The following is a 22,078-nucleotide window of genomic DNA, read 5'->3' on the forward strand; positions in this document are numbered from 1 at the left end:
CCTAAACAGAAGTGCTCGTGTGAAAGGGGAATTTACAAATTAGGTTGTATGAACACTCTCCTCCCTCAGAAGTCTTCCTTCCTTGTTACGCATGACAAACGCGGACAGGACACAATCAGGGCCATGCATGGCAGCACACACAGAGGGGAGCGGTAAAATAAGACACCAGTCACCGGGAAGCCCATGTCTGTGAGTTGTTTCATCAGCCGGCTCATGATCCAGGCCTCGTCCTGCTTGCCAGATGTTTTCATGCCCTAGAATGAAGTATGGGTCACATTTTAATGCATTTCTTCTAGAAATGGGAGATGCCTAAAATTCCCAGTGACTTAAAAGTTAAGAGAATCTTCCTGTATTCACGTTGAATAATGCTGTGCGCCAGAAAGTCCCTGACTCTGTTTCATGGCTAGTTACTATGGAATGCTTTAGGGTGCATTGCAAGTTGGCATGTGTGTGTAATTTATGGACTTTATTTTTTTAAAGATTTTATTTATTTATTTATTTGTCATAGAAAGGAGAGAGTGCGTGCACAAGCAGGGGGAGAGGCAGGCAGAGGGAGAAGCAGACTCCCCGCTGAGCAGGGAGCCTATTTGGGACTTGATCCTAGGATCCTGGGCTCATAACCTGAGCCGAAGGCAGACACTTAACCCACTAACTCACCTAGGTGCCCCAATTCTCTTGCTTTTTAAAAGTCCATAAATTAGGGATGCCTGGGTGGCTCAGTCAGTTAAGCATCTGCCTTCGGCTCGGGTCATGATCCCAGGGCCCTAGGATCGAGTACCACATAGGCTCCCTGCTCAGCGGGGAGTCAGCTTCTCACTCTGCCCCTCTCCCCACTCATGCTTGCATGCTCTCTCTCTCTTTCTCTGAAGTAAGTAAGATCTTTAAAAAAAAGGCAAGAGAATTATTTTTCTTTCCTAGAGAATTTAGTTCATCACAAATATGTGCCACTTCCATTATCAAATAATCGTAAGTGCTCCTTGGAACATGGCCCTATGCTAATACTATGTGAAGTTTACGAAAAATTTTACGTTTTCTGCCCTTTTATTAGCTTTACTGTAAAAGATGACAAATGCAGGGGTTTTGTTCCAACAGAATGAAAAGGAACAACAAGCCTGTTAATTTTACTGACTTCTCATGGCTTGCAGCCTTTAGGGTGGAGAAGAAAGTAAATGGGCAAACATCAGTGAGGGACAAGATGAAGAGAAAAGGAGAGAGCAAGCGCAGGGCAGAGGAGGGGAGCGCAGGGCAGTGCAGAAGGGCTGAGCGGGGATGTGAACCATTTTCCCAGTAATTTCCCTTCTATTCTCACAACCACGAAGATTCCAACCATGCGTTAATATAGTAGGAAAAACATCCTCCTCTAAAATTATTCTTCACAGTGCTTTTCGGAGTTGAGCCTGCCGTTAACTACAGAATGGAGCATATGGGGCAATATGAAACTAGCAGGCGCTCTCTCCTTGAGGAAGCAGCTTAATCGGAGGCTGCGGGAACCACTGTTGCGCTGCCAGGGCCAGAGCTGCTGGGATTACACAGTATTTTAATTTTCCAATTTGGTATTTCTGGTCCCATCATTAATTGGATTATCTGCCAGCCCGATTGTAAAAAGATTCCTTTTTGAAGTCCGTAATCACTTCTACTCCTAATGATTTTAGTTTCTGCATTCTGCTTACAGCTAATTGAATGCTTTGTTCAACTAATTTTTTTTTTTTGAACGGATAATACCTTCATAATACCTTCAGAGCATCTGAAAGTAGAAAAAGGGTATACGCCAAAGCACCTTCTTCCCACCCGCTCCTCCATCCGCTTAGCTCTTGCTCTCCCCAGGAGGGACTCCCCCTTCACACACGTGCCCTGCCCCCAGAGGAGGTGTGTACCACACACAGTTTTCTGTACCTTGTACAGAAATTTTCATTTAACAATATACTTTGGTGGTCTTTTCATATGAATAGATATAGAATTTCTGTTTAAAGATCTATTTGGCTCTCCCCCGTGTGGATGCAGTACAATCTAACCGTCACCCCACTGATGTGCATTTGAACCACTGTTTTATTTGACTGCAGACGTGCGCCAACAGCGAGGGACGCACAAATGCCCTCTGCCATGCCTGGGCCAAGTGCGAGCGCCGCACCCACATGCCGACATATCTGCAACCAGGACAGAGGGCGCCAAGCTGCCCTCCGTGCGGCTTACGCTGCTTCACATTCCGACCAGCAACAGACCAGGGTGCCGGTTTTCTCACAGTTTTGTTGACACAGCCCGTTTGTGAGACGTGTGGATTTCCGCTGGTCTGAGAGATGAAAACTGGCATCTTCGGTGTTATTTCATTTGTTTTTTAAAAAGATTTTACTGGGACTGCCTTCGGCTCAGGTCATGATCTTAGAGTCCTGGGATCGAGTCCCCAATCAGGCTCCCTTGCTCAGTAGGGAGTCTGCTTCTCCCACTCCCTCCGCCTCTCCCCCAGCCTCACCCCCTGCTTGTGCTCTCTCTGTCTCACAAATAAGTAAATAAAACCTTAAAAAAAGAAAAAAAGAATTATTTGAGAGAGAGCGTGGGGGGAGGGGAGAACAGCAGAGGGAGAGGGACAAGCAGACTCCGCACTGAGCGCAGAGCCCGACATGGGGCTGGATCCTATGACCCTGACATCGTGACCTGAAACCGAAATCAAGAGTCAGACACTGAACCGACTGAGCCACCCAGGCGCCCCTCGCAGTGTTGTTTTAAATTGAACCCTCTTTCCGTAAGAAAACAGGCTGAACACCCTTTCATATGTGTAAGAGCTGTCTGCATTCCTTTTCCAGGGACCATCTATTTATATTCTTTGTACCTTTTCCTAGTGGGTTACTAACTGATTTTTTAAAAAATCAGTTTCTAGGACCTTGCTTTATATATTCGGGAGATCAGCTCTCTCCATGCTAGCATACAAATTTTTTTTTCCAGCTTGTTATTTGTCTTTTGACTTTTGGTATTTTCTGTCATGCACAGTTTTTATGTCTATCTACTGATTTGTAAGTCTTTCATTTGATGGCTGTTAGATTTTGGTCCCACTTCAAGACTGTTTCTCAAATTCTTTCCCATTTTATATTTTTATTTATCATACTTAAATTTGTGATCTACTTGGATTTTATCTTGGTGCATATATGAGTGGTGGATCTCAATTTTTCCAGGTGGACACCTGTTTGCTACAAGACGACTTAATGGTCTACCTCAGGAGTTTCAGACTTAACGGTCTAAGGACCAACCACATTACCCTCTCTTAAAGATTGAGGATTCTAAAGAAATTCTGGTTATATGGATTGAATTTATCAATATTTACTGTAGCAGAAATTAAAACCGATAAATTTAAAAATACTTTAATTTGTTTAAAAATTACAATAATAAACCCATTCTGTGTTAACACCAATAACATTTTTTTTAATGGAAAATTATATTTTCTAAAACAAGAACTTTTAGTGAGAAGAGTGGCACTGTTGTACATGCTTGCAAATCTCTTTACTGTCTGGCTTCTTAGAAGCAGCTGGATTCTCATGTCTGTCTCTGCCTTTGCTTTGCTGTGACAGTAATGCCAGGTAGTCTCTGGAAAACTCCAGCCTTCACTCAGGCGAGACCCTTGACAAAATCTCAGGGTCTTCCAGAAGTACCCACAGCACTCAAAAAAACTCCTGGTCTACCAGTCATCATTAACTGGAGATACAACCTCTACCCTGAATGTGTTTTTAAGTACCACTGATTTTTAAAGTTTCCTTTCTTTAGTGTTGCACACACCTTTGGGAGTCCTTTTTTGGGGGCGTTCCCCCAGGAACTGCAGGAGGAGGTGCTTTCTTGGGAAGCAGCATTATTCCACATGCCCCCTTCTTCATCTTCCCACTGACTGGTGCCAAGGTTCATGTCGTCCCCACCACTGCCCCAGCCTTCTTGCATAGATTTTGAAGCTAGAAAGAGAGCAAACATGAACTTACCAAACTCACCTTTCCTAAAGCAGATGCTGTATTATAACATCATTTAGGGGAAGGTGGGACAAAAGGGGTGTACTGTAATCTACCTTTTTACTACTTCGTTTCCCCAAGACCTAAGAATTGAATTTCTTGAGCTAGTTACAGAATACATATGCAAATGTGTATATATTTTTTTCTTCAAACTCCAGCTGTTTGTCGTCTGTGCTGTTACAAACTCCCTTAACCAGCTAGAGATGATTTTGAAGCGTGGACTGTCTAACAATAAATCCCGGGGGCTATAGGAGAAGGTGGCAATGTCTGCATGGTATGAAATGGCCAGTAAAATGCAGAGTCCTAAAAAATACCACTGTCTTCCATGTGTTTTGTTTTTTTTTTAAGATTTATTTATTTGACAGAGAGAAAAAGAGAGAGAGAGAGAGAGAGAGAGAGAGAGAGAGAGGGAACACAAGCAGGGGGAGTGGGAGAGGGAGAAGCAGGCTTCCCGAAGAGCAGGGAACCCGATGCGGGGCTCGATCCCAGGACCCTGGGATCATGACCTGAGCTGGAAGGCAGATGCTTAACAAATGAGCCGCCCAGGTGCCCCGTCCATGTGGTTTTTGATTACCACTTGATCCAAACCTGCAGCAGTATGCGGACTAGTGCTCCTTCAATGTGATCAGCCAAGAGTCACCTGGGGATCACGAGAAACACACAGATCTGCGGTTGGGCCCTATAGTCTTGTTTCTGACAAGCTCCCAGGGGATAGTCTCAGAACAACAGGATGGAGACAGCTGAGGCCATGGGCAGATGGAGCCACAAGCTGACTACTGAGTTTTGATTTCAGGATATTATTTTTTCTACTTTTTGAAGATATAAAGTGATTTTGGATATAAAAGTTACCCCAAATTTTCACTTCCTGGGAGAAGGTGAAAAAGGCCAAAGATTAAGTGATAGCACAGTTAGCTGGAGTCTATAAGACTATGAAGATATGATGCTTTTTCAAGGCAGACACGTATATAATAATGCCTCCAAGTTCAAATTATAAAAACAAATATATCCCCTCAAAATGGCATGTGAATCTAAGTACCTCCTTATTCTTTAGATTTGTAACAAGTGTATGAATGGAATAAATAATCCAGCAGAATGGCAGATATACAGAACACACTACCCAGTGTTAGCAAAGTAACAAACACAAAACTAATGCAAAATGCAATAGCAAAAATATAAAATGAATAAAGTTGCATTTTAGATCTAAGACATTTAATGTTGTCCAAAGACAATACGAAGCTTTTGCAGCCATGTGAACAACTGATCTTATTATCAGACTTAAATCACAATCTTAGGTCCACGCTAATGTCCTACGTATAGCATTGTCAAATTCCCATACGTCACAGAGCTCCACTCGGTGAATGCAATGTGGACATCTGTGAGAATGGATGTTTCACAGGTGTACTTATTACACTTCCAGAGAATGGGAGGACGATGCAACCAAATGTTTGTTTCCTTTTCTTCTAAAAAGAAAGGAAAGGAAGGAAAGGAAAGGAAAGGAAAAGGAAAAGGAAAAGAAAAAAAGAAAAGAAAAAGCATCAGCCTGGAGCACCCAAAGTAGAACTGTGCTCACAAGACGCAAGTGAGGCAGGAAGGGCCGAGCACTGTGCAGTACTGTTGCAGGTCTCAGGAAGGAAGGAACACTGGCATGCTTTCTTTCATCCAGCCGCTCAGGGAGGCAGGAGCGGAGGGCAGGCACAAGGACACTGCTGCAGTGTGCGCACTACTCCCGGTATCTGGCTCACACACGGTGTGGTTTGGATTCTGGTAACAAATTTTTTTTTTTTTAAAAGGAGAGCATGGGCTTCTGTTAAGAGCTCCTCTATGTCCCTGTATCAGACGCGGCAAATATGTTAGTCTTAAAGTACAAATAAAAGGAGTAAAGTGTCCTAAACCTTGAATTCTTAAAATTCAACAGAAAGTATCCCTCTCAAGAAAATAGCCTGACCCACTTCTCAAGCACCGAGTCAGGCTTACCTGGTTTGCACAGGGCTGGGGTGGCAGTGGGGGCGCTGGCTCTCCCAAATGTCACCGGTGGCTCCGCGGGCTGGTCCCCCCATCCGCTGCCACTGCTGGGCGGCTTGCCCCATGCTGCGGTTCCGTTGTCAACCAGGGCGGAGGGGGAGGACGGCTCTCCCCAAGAGCTCTCAGCCTTTGAGTGGACATTAGGCATCTCTCCCCAGCCCGCTGAGACTGCAAAGGGCACCGACCGAGAGAGAACACAGTAGGAGTGAAACAGAGGAGAAGGAGAAATGGGCATTTCAAGTTCAAAATAATTTCAAAATGATCTGTCTTTAGGATGGCTTTGGGGGAAAGCAGAAAGGAGGCAGTATCATATCTAATTGGATTTGTTTAGCTTATTAAATTCCCAGTGTTTTCACTCCTGACCGCCACCCACTTAAAATCGAGAGCCCCTTAAACACTGAAGACTATTGAACTCACAGTATCTGCAACATAACAGGGTTTAAAAGAATACTTTAAGACTCATATTTAAGAAGCAGCTTTTACACTTCTAGTATTACATGTAACCTAGAAGAAATTTTACGTTACATAGTCTCTTATAAGAAAAATGTGTAAGTTGCAAATATATACTGAAAAGCATCCTAGCTTATCTTTGACCGACCGTCAAAGACAGAGATCTGGGCAAGGCAACGAGAAGACGGGCAGATGAAACATGTATAGGAAAGCAGTGACAGGAATTCCAGACGGTTCTCAGGCAGCACCCGGGAGCTGTGAAAGAGCTGGGGGAGGCATTTGTCTTCAGGATGGGAAAGACGAGAGGATCGGGCAGGAGGACTGCACGGGTCCTGGAACACTTCCTTCCCTCATCTGCCCAGTGCTGTGGCCAGAGCATCCTGACCCCTGGGGCTGGCACCTGACGAGGGTGCGCACTGGGGTCCAGAAGGTCATGGCATTGCTCTCGACATGCACAGGAGAGGTCATGGGGCCAGGCAACAAGAAGCATCTCGCCAGTATCTTTACACTTCAGCAAGAGAAACATTTTACATTACATACGTACACTTCATCTTCCCAAATCAATCCCTACTTCACTTTGCTTCTGCCTATAAGCTTACTCGACACTACGGATAACTGATAGCTCACATCAGTTGTAATTTTCATATGGATACAGTTTCTCAGAGATGGAAATGTGAACATTTTAAATACTAACTAAAGAATAGAGAGCATACAATACAGTTAACTGTAAATTTTAAATAATTTGGTTGCAAAATGGATATTACCATCAATTACGGAATTTATTACTTTTCTGACTAAAAATAGTATGGAATCAGCTCCCCTGATGCTCTTTATTCTAATAAAATGCAGTAATATTGATTAATGGCAAAAGACCATGCAACCTATGAATTTTAAATTACAAGCTCCATGCTGAGCAATATATTATGTAAATCATTGCCAATAACAGGAAAGTTAGCCCTAATCAGTTACTGTCAGCAATCGCTAACTATAATATTCCCTACAATTACACAGAAAACAATAATGTATACTGGGGAAAGTAGTTTTCTAAATTTAAGGGACAAAATTAAATCAGGAAAATTAACATAGCTGACAAAAATTATGGATGTTTTAAGAAGATAAAATAACTTAGGTGTTGCTAATGGTCAATCAGCTGTAAAAATACTGATTTATTGTAGGTAATTAAATAACATACTCACTTAAAATCTGTCATCCTTATACTTCCATCTTTTTGAAAGGCAATACTACAAGTGATTTAAGTAAGTCAAAACTAAGAATAAATATTAAGACTATGGTAATTATAATTAGTTGATTTTTATAAAGCGTTTTCAATTCCTGTTAAAGCAATGGAAACGTCTACAGAGTATGTCTATACACAAGGCAAATGATCTACAAGCAGCATGTTTCAAAATTTTACAAATGGAAGAATAATTTTTTACCCCCAAATCAAGAGAACAGTATTTCTTTTTCTTTTTTTTTTTTTTTGTGGTGAAACAAGAAAGGAATTTATTTCAGTGACGCCAACACCAGGAAGCCAGCGGACTAGTAGTGTCTCAAAGACTATTTCCCCAACAACATTTCCATTTTAAGTTGATCTCTGGCAAGCATGTAATTTACCGATAATGCCGAACACGCACACATCAGAACGCATGCACCGCGGGATACTCCAAAGGCCTTAGAAGAAGAGATGCTACAACCTTGAGGCACAACAGCTGATTCTGATTCAAAGCAAATACTTCCAGTAGACAGAAAATAACTGTAAATACATACTATTAAAATAATCTACAACGTTTAATGTTCATGGCTGGCGTGAATTTTGGTAAGCTTTTTGTTAAAGATGGGCTTAATGAGGCAGAAAAAAAAATCTATCTTACATTTAAAACAGTGATATCAACATTTTTAAAATGGCCCTTCAAATGCTACTGCTTTTGACAAAATGTTTCTGTGGCCTGGGGGTCGGTCCAGGATTTCTTGTCTCCCTTCTCCAAATGAACAAATACTGTACTAGGACTAAAATAACAATGAAATGCCACTAGAATATGTAGTTTTCATTCAATTTTAAATACACTTTATTTATCAGAACGGAGAAAACAAAGTACCTCTACCAAAGTAGACACCGTGAAGATCAGTGTAAAAATGAACACAAAGCAGTTCTAAGGCCAGGACTGATGTCAAGAGGCTCCTCCACCTGACCCATGATCCCCATCTTAAACACTCCAGACAAATTCATGGATGGAGTTCTTTCTTTTGTGAAATAAGAAATCAATTCTAGTTTGTTCCATAGATGCTACCTGTATAGTTTTTTTTTAATTTTTTATTGTTATGTTAATCACCATATATTACATCATTAGTTTTTGGTGCAGTGTTCCATGATTCATTGTTTGTTCATAACACCCGGTGCTCCACGCAGAACGTGCCCTCCTCAATACCCATCACCAGGCTAACCCATCCCCCTACCCCCCTCCCCTCTAGAACCCTCAGTTTGTTTTTCAGAGTCCATCATCTCTCATGGTTCGTCTGCTACCTGTATAGTTTTATAAGTGTGACAGGCAGTCCTTGCTGGGAAAAATTCGGTCAGACAATGGCCAATCATAACTGAGTGCAGGAAAGAGAAAAGCCTGACACTGCATCGACAAGGCATCTGAGTGTCGCCTGTGTGCTTGGCATTTTCCATACTGACTTAAATAGTAATGGGATGGGATTTTGTTCATACCAATGGCCTTTATGCCTAATGTACACTTATTATCATGCTTTCATGTTTGGTTGGCTATTGGCTTATGGAGGGACAGAGCAGAACTTCCCAGTTCTGTAGCAATAATTACTTTTTCATATTCGAAATCAAGAGCGGTATTTATCTAGTGAAGCTTTATACAGAGTAGTTTTTCTCAGATGGTCAAGTACCCTACTTTTCAGAATGCCTCGTTTCGTGAGCGTTTATTTGAAGCTTCTCTTCCAAACTCAGGGGACGCTACAGGAGGGTTACAGATAAGGTCCTTTTTCAAAAGTGGGCCCTGTGGCCTCAAACTACACAGCAACTGCTCAGAAGAGCTGCTTTTGCCTGTCTTATGGGCCCATCACAGACGGTCAGTATTGGAAAGAAAACATTTTTTTAGTTTTTATTTGAGGGCACTAATAGAGATTTTAAATGTGCTCTTTCTTATTGATATATGGGGGAGCCAAACTGTATTTTTAATGGTCTTATTTATTCATTTTGAACTGAAGGTTTTGCCTACAGCAAAAACTTCCGTGTGTACCCGCAGGACATGCACTGATAACCATCTCCTCCCACCTCTCCAGCAGGACACTTCCGATGCTCTCGTTCTCTTTCCGCTCCAGACCCTCTTACCAAGTCCCCCAAAACATAGGAAAGTAAAAACACTCTAACCAGTCCCCCCTGCCCCCCACATTCCCATATCCACAAAAAGCAGGCTGCTCAGATGACTCCTCTTAGTAACTACTGTGTGGTGCTTAAAATAGAATTACTCCGGCTGGAGAGGTCTGGGAGATCTATTTCTGAAGTTGCAGTGTGAGAACAGTTGAGCTCTTGGCAGCATCTTGCTGATGCACTCTGTCGGCAGGTAAATCCATTTTTTGGTATCGTTTTTGTACCAAAGAATGATAAAGGAGCAGGGGAGCTGCTAGGACATTAGGTCCTGCAGGTAGGACAATGTTCTCCAGCTTCTGCTCTTAAGGAAACTTGGAGAAACAACATCCGTGGTTTATCAACCTAGGCAGAGGATTCAGTTTATCAGATGGGTGTTATGCCTCTTCCATAATTAACTCACACAATCTCTGCCTTTGGTTATAATATTTGTGCCAGAAAACTAAGTGATGGAGCAAACATAGTATCCGTGGATTAAGTACCCAAATGTAAAGTGAAGTCTGCCTCTGGTTGGAGCTTTCTCTAAACTGCACAGGGCGACCACAGTGATTACCTTGGCACTGCTGCAATGCCCAGTGAAGGCGAGAAGTGCCTGAGAAGCTGGGGAGAAGAGGTAGTAAAATGGATAAAACGATATTCTGGAGTCAGGTCAACATTAGCAGTACAGTCCCAGCGTACCGACTGGCCTATGAAAGGGATGCTCTCACTTCGGTCATTGTTGGAAGACACAACCCCAGGCAGGATTTTATTTTTATGACCACACTACGCTGCTGGTTTAGCTTGGATCTCGTCTATAATGGCCTTCCTATGTGACTCGAAATTAACTGTATGTGTAGTGCTCTCTACTCTCCGACCCCTCAGTCGCTTTCAAAGTTATCTGTCTCAACGTCTCAGTGAAACCTGACAGAGTTCACTGTGAGGTTCTCCCTCAATCTCACTGTTCGTTTCAGAGCCTACAGGGAGGATCTGGTTTTCATCAAAAGTTGTATTATTTAATATTTAGTGTTCTCCTGTGTCTGCAAACCCATTGTTAAGTGTCAGGATATTTATTTCTAAGTGTACCAATCAGGCTGATTAGTATTTTTAGGATCCACTTTCATTCCCTCAGAAACAGAAGTAAATGCTATGCTTGCACTTCCTCACTTTTGGCCACATCTCCAGTAACTGTCAAAACAACAGACTGGTTCTCCAAGACTTGATAGCTCCTTGCCACATTAGGCCACAAGTCAGCGGGTCCTGCACGTCTGGCCCACATTCACACGAAGTCACCGGGGCACCGTTAAGGAGCAGGTACTGTGTCGCAACATCGTATACAACCTGACACCCCATGTTAAGAACAGCCCCACGAGTCCCTCTCAGGCAGCTTACCCTCTCTGACCAAAAGACAGGCACAGGGACATTTCTCTAGATTACCGTGCTCCATCTCCCAAATGGGTTCGAAGCAGGTCCAAATAATCCAGTTTATGAAGCTATACTGCATTTCCTAAATTACTATCAGTTTTCCTCAGGCTTATCAGAAAATGAATTGATATCAATATAACAGGAATGGGACAAAAATAACTGTCCTATAGCATTTACTTCTATAAAACCAGACACACATAAAAAAACGTAATTGAGGAAACATATTTTGTAAAACAGAGAGCCATACTCTTAGAGAGGAGTTCTGTTTTTTGTTTGTTTGAAGTAGGCTCCATGCCCATGGAGCCCAATGCGGGGCCCGAACTCATGACCCTGAGATCAAGACCCTTGCTGAGAAGAAGAGTCGGAAGCTTAACCGACTGAGCCATCCAGGTGCCCCCACAGATCAACACTCTTAAGTGGTGATGATCAACAACTTAACACCTGAACTCTGACAAAAGTGCAAATTTGTGTGAAGCCAGCAAGGCCAATAGCAAAATCGCAGAATACCTCTAAAAGAACAACTTCACAAAGATCAGAAACTTGATCAGTTAGTCGGGTGCATGGCTTTGCTGGGAGTGCAGAAACCCAGTAGATTTATGAAAACCAGTCTGCGCAAGTCTTCAAGCCACGATGAGCTAACCCACAGCCTCGCGGGTGCTGTGACTGCTGCTGCCATCACCAATCCGGGCTGCCCAGATGTCCCCAACCCCACGAGGAGGGCCATGAGCTGACGTTTGCACTGCTGAATGGAGAGGACTGAAAGGAACCAGCGTGCCGCCATTGCTAGGAGGGAGCTGGTTTGACAGTGTGACTGCTCCTTCTATCAGCTCAAAGAACGGCTCAGTCCGCCCGGTTGGGAAAGTGCCAGGCTTCTAACACCTGTAACCCCCGAGAGCGAGGAGCTCTGTTCTCACTGCACAGGGTGCCTGCTTCAGGGCTGGGACATGAACATCGCAGGTGACGTGGGGCAGGAAGCACGCCTCGGTGCGGCTGCTCGGTGTCTGGGAGGGAAAGGGACTACCGCTGTGAGTGGAGCCATGGGGCAGCGACCCCATCATTATGGCGCCATACACTCAACTCGGCAGTCTTTGCATGTGGGCCGACTCCATGGAAAACATTTGTCTCACTTTTTTGCCTCTGTTAAGTGTTTTGTAAAACCAAGTTCCCAGCTGCTTCCACACTACTGCTCCAATCACACAGATCACATGCATGCGTAAGGCCCGAGGGCTGGAGGGAAGGCAAGGAAAACAAACAGTTGCCATGGTTGGATGGAGCACATTTCCCTTCTTTTCTGCTCGGTGATAAGATGTGTAATTTGTTAAAAAATCATCTATAAATATTTTTCATATAAAAGAGAATGGTTTTGGCCCTTCTAACTAAACAAGAATGCCTTTATCCAGGGTAAAGCTCACATTCTTTGTCCACTAAAAACCAGTAAGAGAGTGGGGCGCCTGGGTGGCTCAGTTGGTTAAGTGACTGCCTTCGGCTCAGGTCATGATCCTGGAGTCCCGGGATCGAGTCCCACATCGGGCTCCCTGCTCAGCAGGGAGTCTGCTTCTCCCTCTGACGCTCCTCCCTCTCATGCTCTCTGTCTCTCATTCTCTCTCTCTCAAATAAATAAAATCTTAAAAAAAAAAAACCAGTAAGAGTGGATTCTAAGAGTAACATATCAAAGGGAAAAAAAATCAGTAACGCGACATGGTTCCAATCTTAGTGGGGTGTTACGGCTGTAAGATGGCAGAGATGGCAGCGGGCAAGGTATATATCACACATCTGAGACCTTGCCATGTGTGCACCCTCTGTGAGCCACTTGACCTCTGTACGCGGACGCCCAGGGGCGTAAGGATTACACGAGAAGATGTGTGAAGATACACCGCGTGTGGTCACCAAGCACTGTCAGGCCACATTCATCACCGGGACCCCAGTGCACAAGAGAGCACGTTTCGGCTGGAACTTTTCCAGAAGACTACGAGCAGCATGAGGGGCTCAAACTATGACCTATGAGGAACAGCACTGGGCGTGAGGATTTCCAGAAGACAGTCTTGGGTAGGTGGGACATAATGGCTATTTTTAACCATTGATTCTCCTCAGAGTGCCTTGTACATACCTTTACTGCAATGTTAATCAAACCACTAAGTTCTATGTTACCATCCCTCCCACTAGACGGTGCCATGTCTCAGTGTCCTTATCTCTTCGTTTTTGGCATCAATTACCTTTCTTCCTTCTTGCTTCCTCTCATTCCCTCAAGCACTTTATAAAATTTTAAAGTGCTTAGAAATATTAGTCATGTATTAGTAAAAAACAGGAGTCACAAATTCAAATACTCCAGGGAGCCAGCCAAGTCATGCACACAGGCCCATGTGAAAAGAACAAGAACACAAGCCTGGTATGACCCGCAGCTGCTGATCTGACCTCAGTGGCAGGACTGTGGCAGACTAGAAAGCACACGCCACTCCAGTTGACTGCTGCCATCCAAATCCAATGCGTCAGACCTTCCCGGTTTCCAAAGGAAGCCAGGAATCTGGAATTTTACATAAAACATTTTCATTAAAAATGTTGACTGACATGAAAAATGTGGGCCAGGGCGCCTAGGTGGCTCAGTTGGTTAAGCGCCTGCCTTCGGCTCAGGTCATGATCCTGGAGTCCCAGGATCGAGTCCCGCATCGGGCTCCCTGCTCAGCAGGGAGTCTTGCTTCTCCCTCTGACCCTCTCCCCTCTCATGCTCCCTATCTCATTCCCTCTCAAATAAATAAATAAAATCTTAAAAAAAAAAGAAAAAGAAAAATGTGGGCCAATGAGGCACATTTGTGGGATATGGTGCAGTCCATAGACCACCAGGTTTCTGACCTTTGGTTTAGGGACAGAGAAGTGTATATAGAGGCTGCAAGAGTCCTGAGCTCCATAACGTATTCCGGACATGGTGGCTCAGAGAGGTAAAAGTGAATTAATCGCCAAGGAATCTGAGGAGGCTGGAAGGGTCATGTCCAGCGGATAGACCAGGGCAGGCTTTGGAGGGCAGTGGTATTTGCACTGAACTCAAAAGGGAGGACAGCCCTCCTTTTGCTCTAGCTGCTCAATGCTCACAGTGAAGACCAAACAGCTACTCACATGCTCCGGCTGCCCTACACAAGATGACCATCTCTGCCCCCGACGCCCCTGCCCAGCTTCCTTCTCCGCAGCACCCTCATCACCAGACACACTGCATACATGCCTGCTGACCCACGAAGCCTTGGCCCCCCCTTGCTGGATTGCACCCCCACCCAGGACAGGGCTTCTGCCTCCTCTGTTCCCTGCTGTCCCCCAAACCAGAATGCTGCCTGGCACATAGTGGGTCCTAATAAACACATGCTGGATAAATGAATGTTCATTTCCTGTGCAACGGTGACATCTGGATCCTGAACACTGTCCAGCAGCCCTTCAGGGGCCCCTGGTAAGCCCTCTGCTCCATTTTGTATGTGGCTATTGCAAACTTCACCTCTGCTCCTACCCCGGCCCCTCTGTACTGGAGACTGGCGTCCTTGACACTCGGAGAAAAAGAACCCCAGCGGGTGCCTGTCACCCTCTGGCCACAGACACCCTGGCCTCCTCTACAAATTGGGGAGAGAGCTCCTCTTGGCTAGATGCAGGGATCCCTTCCCTTTGCATCCATTCTCCCTCTCAATTGGCTCCTTTCTAGCAGTCTTTTTTTTTTCTTCGTGAGAGAGAGAGAGAGCGCAAGCGCGCACAGAGGGCAGTGGGGGAAGGGCAGACTTCACACTGAGCAGGGAGCCTGATGTAGAGCTCGAGCTCACGACCCTGAGATCATGGCCCAAGCTGAAACCAAGAGTTAGACTCTCAATCGACTGAGCCGCCTAGGTGCCCCTCCAGCAGTCTTTGAACAGGCTCCAAACTCTACTGTCGTAAACAACGTCTCTACTCCTGACCTAACCCTCCACTCCCCGCTGTTCTCCCACAGCTGCACCTCCAGCCTCAGCTCTGGCTGGGGCTGGCTTCTACATCCACCTTTGCTCCACTTCCACGGGACAGGTGCCCCCTGCTGTACTCCTGGGGAAGTCAGCGAGTGACCGGCTCGTGGGCCCACTCTCCCCAGCACTGAACCCTCTCCGCTCACTTTTCTTTGCTTCCACACCCAGTTTCCCAGCCTTGCTGCCACCTCTGTGTCCACGGTCCACCACTGTCCCAACCCAGGGCCACCATCACAGTCAAAACATTGGCTGAACCTGGATCCTCCTCTCCAGCTTTGCTTCCCACTGACCCATTCTTAATTTTATGGTTGGAATGATTCTACAAGTCAGTCTGATCATTCAATCTCTGTTTAAAACTCCTCCCCGGGGGTGCCTGGGTGACTCAGTCGGTTAAGCATGTGACTCTTGGTTTTAGCTCGGGTCGTGATCTCAGGGTCTTAAGATCGAGCTCTGTGGAGCGCCTGGGTGGCTCGGTCGGTTAAGCATCTGCCTTTGGCTCGGGTCATGATCCCGGGGTCCTGGGATTGAGTCCCGCATCGGGCTCCCTGCTCTGTGGGAAGCCTGCCTCTCTCTCTCTGTCTCATGAATAAATAAATAAAATCTTAAAAAAAAAAAGATCGAGCTCTGTGTCAGGCTCTGTGCAGAGTCTAAGACTCTCTTTCCCTCTCCCCCTGCCTCTCTCCCCACTGCTCACGCACACACTCTCCCTCTCAAATAAATCAATCTAAAAAACAAAAAACCAAAAGCACAAAAACTCCTCACCAGCCTCTCAGTCCTCTGGATACAATCCAGCTCTTTCAAAGGCCTAAAAGGCCTTAAAGGCCTTTCCCGATCTCTAGCTCCTCTCTGCAAGGCCTTCCTATCACCCTAACACTCATCCCAACCACTGATCCTCCTCTGAACTTCTTTTTGTCCAGGTACTTGTCTTTCTGTCCACATGGAGGTTTAAAGAGGGCAGAGCTCCTGTCCTCCACGCTATCATATCCTGAGCCTCTGTGTGCTATGCCTGGCACATAAGAGTGTTCAGTGATTTATTTCGAACGAGTATATACCAGATAAAAGGATGAAGGTACCAGTCAGTTCTAGAAGCATTAACGTAGATGGGTGCAAGAGCCCTGTAGTTACTTACTAAACCTTACTAACTATGAGGCTCTGCTGGGTGATCAGAATTCCTGGATTGAGGAGGTTGGGAGGTAGGAGCCAGGGGAATGGAAGTAACCAGCCGGGTTTCTGGAAGTAACCAACTGGGTTCCCGACAGAGTTCTGGTACCGGGGAGTGGGGGTGCACCAATGGCTCTTTATTCATATCTGTTTGAATGATGTTTGATGGTGAGAACGATCTTTTTTTAACCCACATCTCAGTGCATGACAGAGGCAACAAGCACTCAGCATCCATTCTACTGCCTTCTATGAGCCTTCCTGTATTAGACGCCCACAGCTAAAACACGTCACTCGCCAGACTCCCTTGTAGGTTGGATTTGGGATGCAAATTTGGTTCCATATGTAAGGTGACTGAGTGAGTGACCATGGAGAAAGGACTCTATCCTTAGTCTTGTCTTTAGGGCATGTTTACGAAAATTTACGGATGGCAGAAAACTGGAAGGAGTAACTAATATGCTGATTACACAATCAGGGTAGAGAAAGATCTTAACAGGTTGGGGGACTGGAATCCAAATCTTTTACCAGGGCCCAAGTTCTACACTTGGGACGAAGCGACCAAATGCACACAAATAATCCTGAGTGAGGAAGGGGCTTTATAGTTTTCTTAACGAAAAGAAAAACTTCAGATTCTAAACTGAATTTAAGACAAATAGTGTGACGTGACTCAAAAGGGCTAAGTGAAACTTAGACTTCATCACCAGGAGTCGGATTTTTAGGAGTGAGGGAACTTACAGTCTCAACAAATTCTGCACTTGTTAAAACCATACTTGTAAACCAGTGACAATAGTTCTGGGCACAAAGACCCTCAACAAGCTACAGCTTTTCTAGATGACAACAGAAAGGATTTAAAACCAGGACTATGAGGAACAGTGGTAAGGACCCAGGAGTATTTCCTGGAGAATGGGTAGATGGGACAAGAAGCTCAGCCTTGCTTTGTAGAGTCCCAGAGGGCAACGGTACACGAGCAATTACAGAAACCGAAGGGAGGCTGACGGAGGCTCAGTCTAAGAAGACAGGACAGCCAGAATTGGAAGGGCGCTGGGTGGGAGGCGGCCTCCCTGGCACGGGCTGTGGGCCTTGCTGCGGGCCTTGCTGCAGAGGCCTCTAGCTGCGTGGGGACAATGCAGAAGGGGGAGGAAGGCCCTAAGTGTGATGCCCTGACTTGGACTGGATTCTCCCTCTGGTCCCTCTGCACCCAGGGGCTCTGCGATTTGGGGAGCCCAGTTCTCACCGCTCAGGCCGACTCTGCACCTGGAGCACAGCGAGAGCGCGCGCCAAGAGCCGAAACCCTAGTTAGAAAGTGGGGCTGCTGTCAGCTCCCGCTACACAGCCCAGCTGGGGTGCGCCACGTGTGTATTTCGTCACAATTCATGACCCCTGTGGGAAGGTTCTGGTCCGGTCCGGGAAGACTCTTGGCCGCCACAGTGTCCAGCAGAGTGCCTTGCACAAAGCAGGAACTCAAAACCCAAGTTTTAGTCTAATTTTACAATTTTTCTTCCAGCTGGAATCACAACACGACTCGTATTGTAGAATGCCACTACATGGACGATTCCATTTCAGCACCAACCACACATCAGGAATGCTGTGGAGCTCGGCAGCCACCCGTGCACGGACTACCCTGCAGGCCGATGACACCAGAGATCTTGGCAATTGGTCCCCCAGCCCCCGGGCTCCCAAGCACCTCTAACCGAGGCCGGGCTTGAGGACCACTGGCTCATCCCATAAGGAAATGGAAACTTTTCTAAGGAAAGGCCAGCTAACACAACGGTCCCCCATCTTTCCTGCGGGGGATCTATTTCTTCTCTCCTCTCCTTAAACTGAAAGTGTCAAAAATCTTTCCTTCCTGGGTAGAAAGCTATCAGAGAATCCTACTTTCCTTATTCTCTGGCGATAGGATTTAAGTACAACGCCACAAGGTGAAGGACACTTGAATTAGTGTCCTTTGCTATATGGAAACACCATCAGAGTGTGTATTATGTATGTCATGAGAATAAATGATTTTAACTTCTAAAGTTACCTCAAGTGCCCTCCATACCTGGACCGAGCAGCGGCGACCGACTCAGCTGGGCGCCGGCCTGGTGCGGCGGGGGCGTCTCGACCACGTCCGAGCTGCTGCTCGTGGCGGCGGCGGCGGCGGCGGCGGCGGCGGCCGTGGTACTGCTCTGCATGCCTGGGTTGTTTCTATCCCACATGTTTACAGTTTTATTGTTGTAGTTGCTTGGGTCACCCCAAGCTGAGGTACCATCATCAATTTCCATTTTGCGTCGAATGGATGGTGGAGAAGGTTCCTCCCAGCCCGTGGCCTCACTGCTGTCCTTTTGTTTGACAGGGACTGGCCCCCCGATCCACCCAGTTCCTGTCTGTTTAACGGAAGCGGCTCCTCCCCAGTTACTCACATTGTTGTCTTGGGGTTTGCCCGCCCAGTTCTGTTGGGGGCCAGGTTTTAAAGACTCTCCCCAGTTTGTCCCTGCATTCACCTTTGCATTTGTGCCATTACCCCAGCCACTGGTCCCAGACCTGGTAGTATCATTCCAACCAGACCCTGACCGATTACTGTCAGCATCCCATCCAGAGCCATTTTTTTTCCCATCCCCCAAGTGTCCGAGGACAGAAGACGAATCGGCCCAATCTCCCCCTCCTGCATTCCAGGCTGGATTGGATTTTTGTCCGTCTCCCCAGTTCTGAGATTTGGGTTTCTGAGGCTCCCCCCAGGTAGGCGACTTGTCCTCCTGATTTACGGTCCCACTCCAAGCATGGCCACTCTTGGCGGCAGCAGCAGCATTATTAACAGCAGTAGAGCTTATCGAGTCCCCCCAAACCCCTGGGCCATTTGGCGCTTTGTTGCTGCTGTCTCCCCAGCCTGTGTTTGCTGACCCAGCAGCCGGCGGTGCGCTGGCCCACCCGGACACTGAAGAGGTATTTGTACTGTTCACGATGGACCCATCACTCTTCCCCCCTGAGTTTGAAGGCTGAGTAGCGGCACAGCCCCAGGCCTCTGTCCCATTGTCATTTTTTCTCTCAGACCTAGGGGACTCTTCAAATTCCCAGGCAGTGTTTTGCTTTACTGGAGTCTGTCCCCAGCCAGTATTAGACAGAACTCTTGGGTCAAGATCGTTCCTTGGCAATTGGATGTGCCCTTGGTCTATCACCCCTTTATCTCGCCTTCGGCCTTCTGCACCTTCCCTCCCGGAGCTTCCTTCATTGTGACTGCCAGAACCGTCGCTACTTCCTTCACTCGCTGTCGTTCCAGAAGACGCAGCTTTGGCCCAAGAGTTCATGTGTTCACTGCCAGGCTGCATGGCAGGATTCTGGCTGCTAACGCTCGGACTGTCCCACCCTGCTGATCCTTTCCCATTGATGTCACTGTTGGAATGCTGGTTTGGGGGCTTGCCCCATTCCCCATTCACACCGTTAGAGGTGCTCCGGCTGGGGTGGCCCCAAGCCCCCGAATGGATATGACTGACGCTGCTGTTGTTGCCACTGCCCCGTCCCCAGGCGAGGAGTCCAGGACCAGCAGGAGGGCCGGAGTCCCAGGCGCTTCCTCCACTTCCTTCCTTCTGCACAGCACTGCTGGATCCATTCTGCTTAACACTCAACGCTGAGTTCACAGTGTCTCCATTCCCCTGACTGAACCCAGAATTGCTACTTCCTGTGGCAGGGTTACCTGGGGACAGTCCCCACACAGAACTGCTGATTCCTTCACCACCGCTCCCACTGACTTGAGAAACTGATGATCCGTTAGCACCAGGAAGGCCCTGCAGGTGGGGCGGGATGATGGCCCCCATACCGACAGCCATGCCCCAGTTTGGCAGTCCGTTTGTCTGCATTGCATTGACAGGGTTTGGTGAAGAGTTCATGGGGTTAGTGTTATTTGGTCCATCAGTGTTAAGGTTCTGAGGTTGTACGCTGAAAGACACATTCTGAGAAGTGGACGTTTGTGGTTCTGTGCTCTCTTGCGGCAGCAAGTTTCCCCAAGCACCTAAAGTGCCTGTTGGGTTCCCGTTCTGGTTGCCCGTATTTTGACCTATGGCACTGACCGGACTGCAAATACTGGAAGGGTTGCCTGTGGCCACAGTTCCTTCATGTCCAAGTACAGGCCAGGCAGCTGGGTTGGCATTAGGATTAAGGTTAAGATTAATGCCAGTGTTGGAGTTGGAAGCCCCCCAGCAATTCTGACTTCTCCCATCTCCGATCATGTTGTCCATTTTTCCATCCCCACCGCTGAGGGAGCAGTGAGCTGGGCCGGAGCTGGAGCCTGTGGCTACGCCCCACACTCTGGCTCCATTTCCATTACCGTTGGCGCCCCCTGCTCCAAGGGCACTCTGATTAGAAGGGCTTTGGACGAGCGCACCGTTGGTGCCATTATTGCCATTTGTCTTCTTGGTATGTCCAGTGAAGGTGCCCTGGGCACTCCCCGTAGCCATGCTACTGTTCTCTGAGCCACAGTTGGAGGCAGAGTCAGTGTCTGTAGTACATTCTGAGGCAGATTCAGTCTCTGCTCCTGTGATGGAAGGCCACGCCTCCTTGTCAGTCCTGTCTATTATCACTTTATCCCAGCTGCTGCTGGTTTCACCTCTGTACGTGGGCTGCTGTCCCCAGTGGGAACTTTCATAGTGATCTGCCAATCCACCGTGACTGAGATCTGAAAAACATGAAACACATTCAGAATTAGAGCTTCCTCTCATCTGTCAATGAATCCACTGTGAACTAGTCTTTGGGGGAAGCTCCTTATTTCCAGTTTCAACGTTGAAAGACAAATGCTAAAAAATGACTTTAGAAAAAAGTTACCTGTCTTCATAATAAGTTCCAATGTTTCTAAAATGAGCCAACGTTTCTTAAAATGATATGAATCCTCACCACTACCCCACACCATTATCTCTCTTGTGGAGACTCACGGAGCGCATAAGTGTCTCTGACAGCACCGGCCAGAGAGGAAGCTGTGTGATAGGAACGCAGCAGGTGGGACACTGATGCGACCACGCCACACCTCAACACACTCGGACTGTGGAGACAACACGTTCACGTGGCTTCTTGAATACAGTCCGTAGTTCTCTTCAAGACCTCCAACTGGAACCACGGTACAATACAGAGGCTACACAGCTCACTCAGTAGGAAACAACTGTAAATACAGTGCAGAACCATATAACAGAACCAGTATTTTGGGGGTGAGGGACAGAGGGAGAGACAGAAGAGGCATTAGAAAATGCTATCTTGGGGCGCCTGGGTGGCTCAGTTGGTGAAGCGACTGCCTTCGGCTCAGGTCATGATCCTGGAGTCCCGGGATCGAGTCCCACGTCGGGCTCCCTGCTCAGCGGGGAGTCTGCTTCTCCCTCTGACCCTCCCCCCCTCTCATGCTCTATCTCATTCTCTCTCTCAAATAAATAAATAAAATCTTTAAAAAAAAAAGAAAATGCTATCTTATGTTATCGGGGGTATGGAGGGTTAGAAACAGTTCATTACATTTATATTACTTATCTGTTATCACCAGCAATTACGGTTTGCCATTATTAAACACAAATAAGAACTCTCTGAGGACTTTCTCCCCTTGCCCTCCATCTCCTTGAATCACAGTCTTTGCACTGGGGACCCCAGGATAACGTGTTGCGCTATCTTTCTTCCATTCTAGCATTCATCTCGTTTCACCCTTATGATCCTTTTAAAGAATCCAGTATTTGCCATCGGCATTTTATTTCCTAGGATTTCTAGTTATTTGACTA

The 22,078-nt window shown here is 46.6% G+C and overlaps 1 protein-coding gene across 2 annotated transcripts in view; it reads right to left on the reverse strand.

The window, feature by feature from the left end:
- The window catches only part of TNRC6C (trinucleotide repeat containing adaptor 6C), a 149,279-nt gene that overhangs the window by 33,985 nt on the left and 93,216 nt on the right, over positions 1-22,078 (reverse strand). For both annotated transcript variants that reach the window (XM_088028121.1, XM_088028120.1), the window contains exons 5-8: positions 18,397-21,003; positions 5,958-6,173; positions 3,763-3,929; positions 174-254 (exon numbers count right to left, since the gene is read on the reverse strand). In XM_088028121.1, the coding sequence (XP_087884247.1) occupies positions 174-254; positions 3,763-3,929; positions 5,958-6,173; positions 18,397-21,003 (3,071 nt within the window). The remainder of the gene's footprint in view (positions 1-173; positions 255-3,762; positions 3,930-5,957; positions 6,174-18,396; positions 21,004-22,078) is intronic.

Source organism: Eumetopias jubatus, unplaced genomic scaffold (assembly GCF_037043125.1).
Source record: "Eumetopias jubatus isolate StellerSeaLion01/CBP00866 unplaced genomic scaffold, mEumJub1_p1.0 scaffold_10, whole genome shotgun sequence".
Taxonomy (NCBI): Eukaryota; Metazoa; Chordata; class Mammalia; order Carnivora; family Otariidae; genus Eumetopias; species Eumetopias jubatus.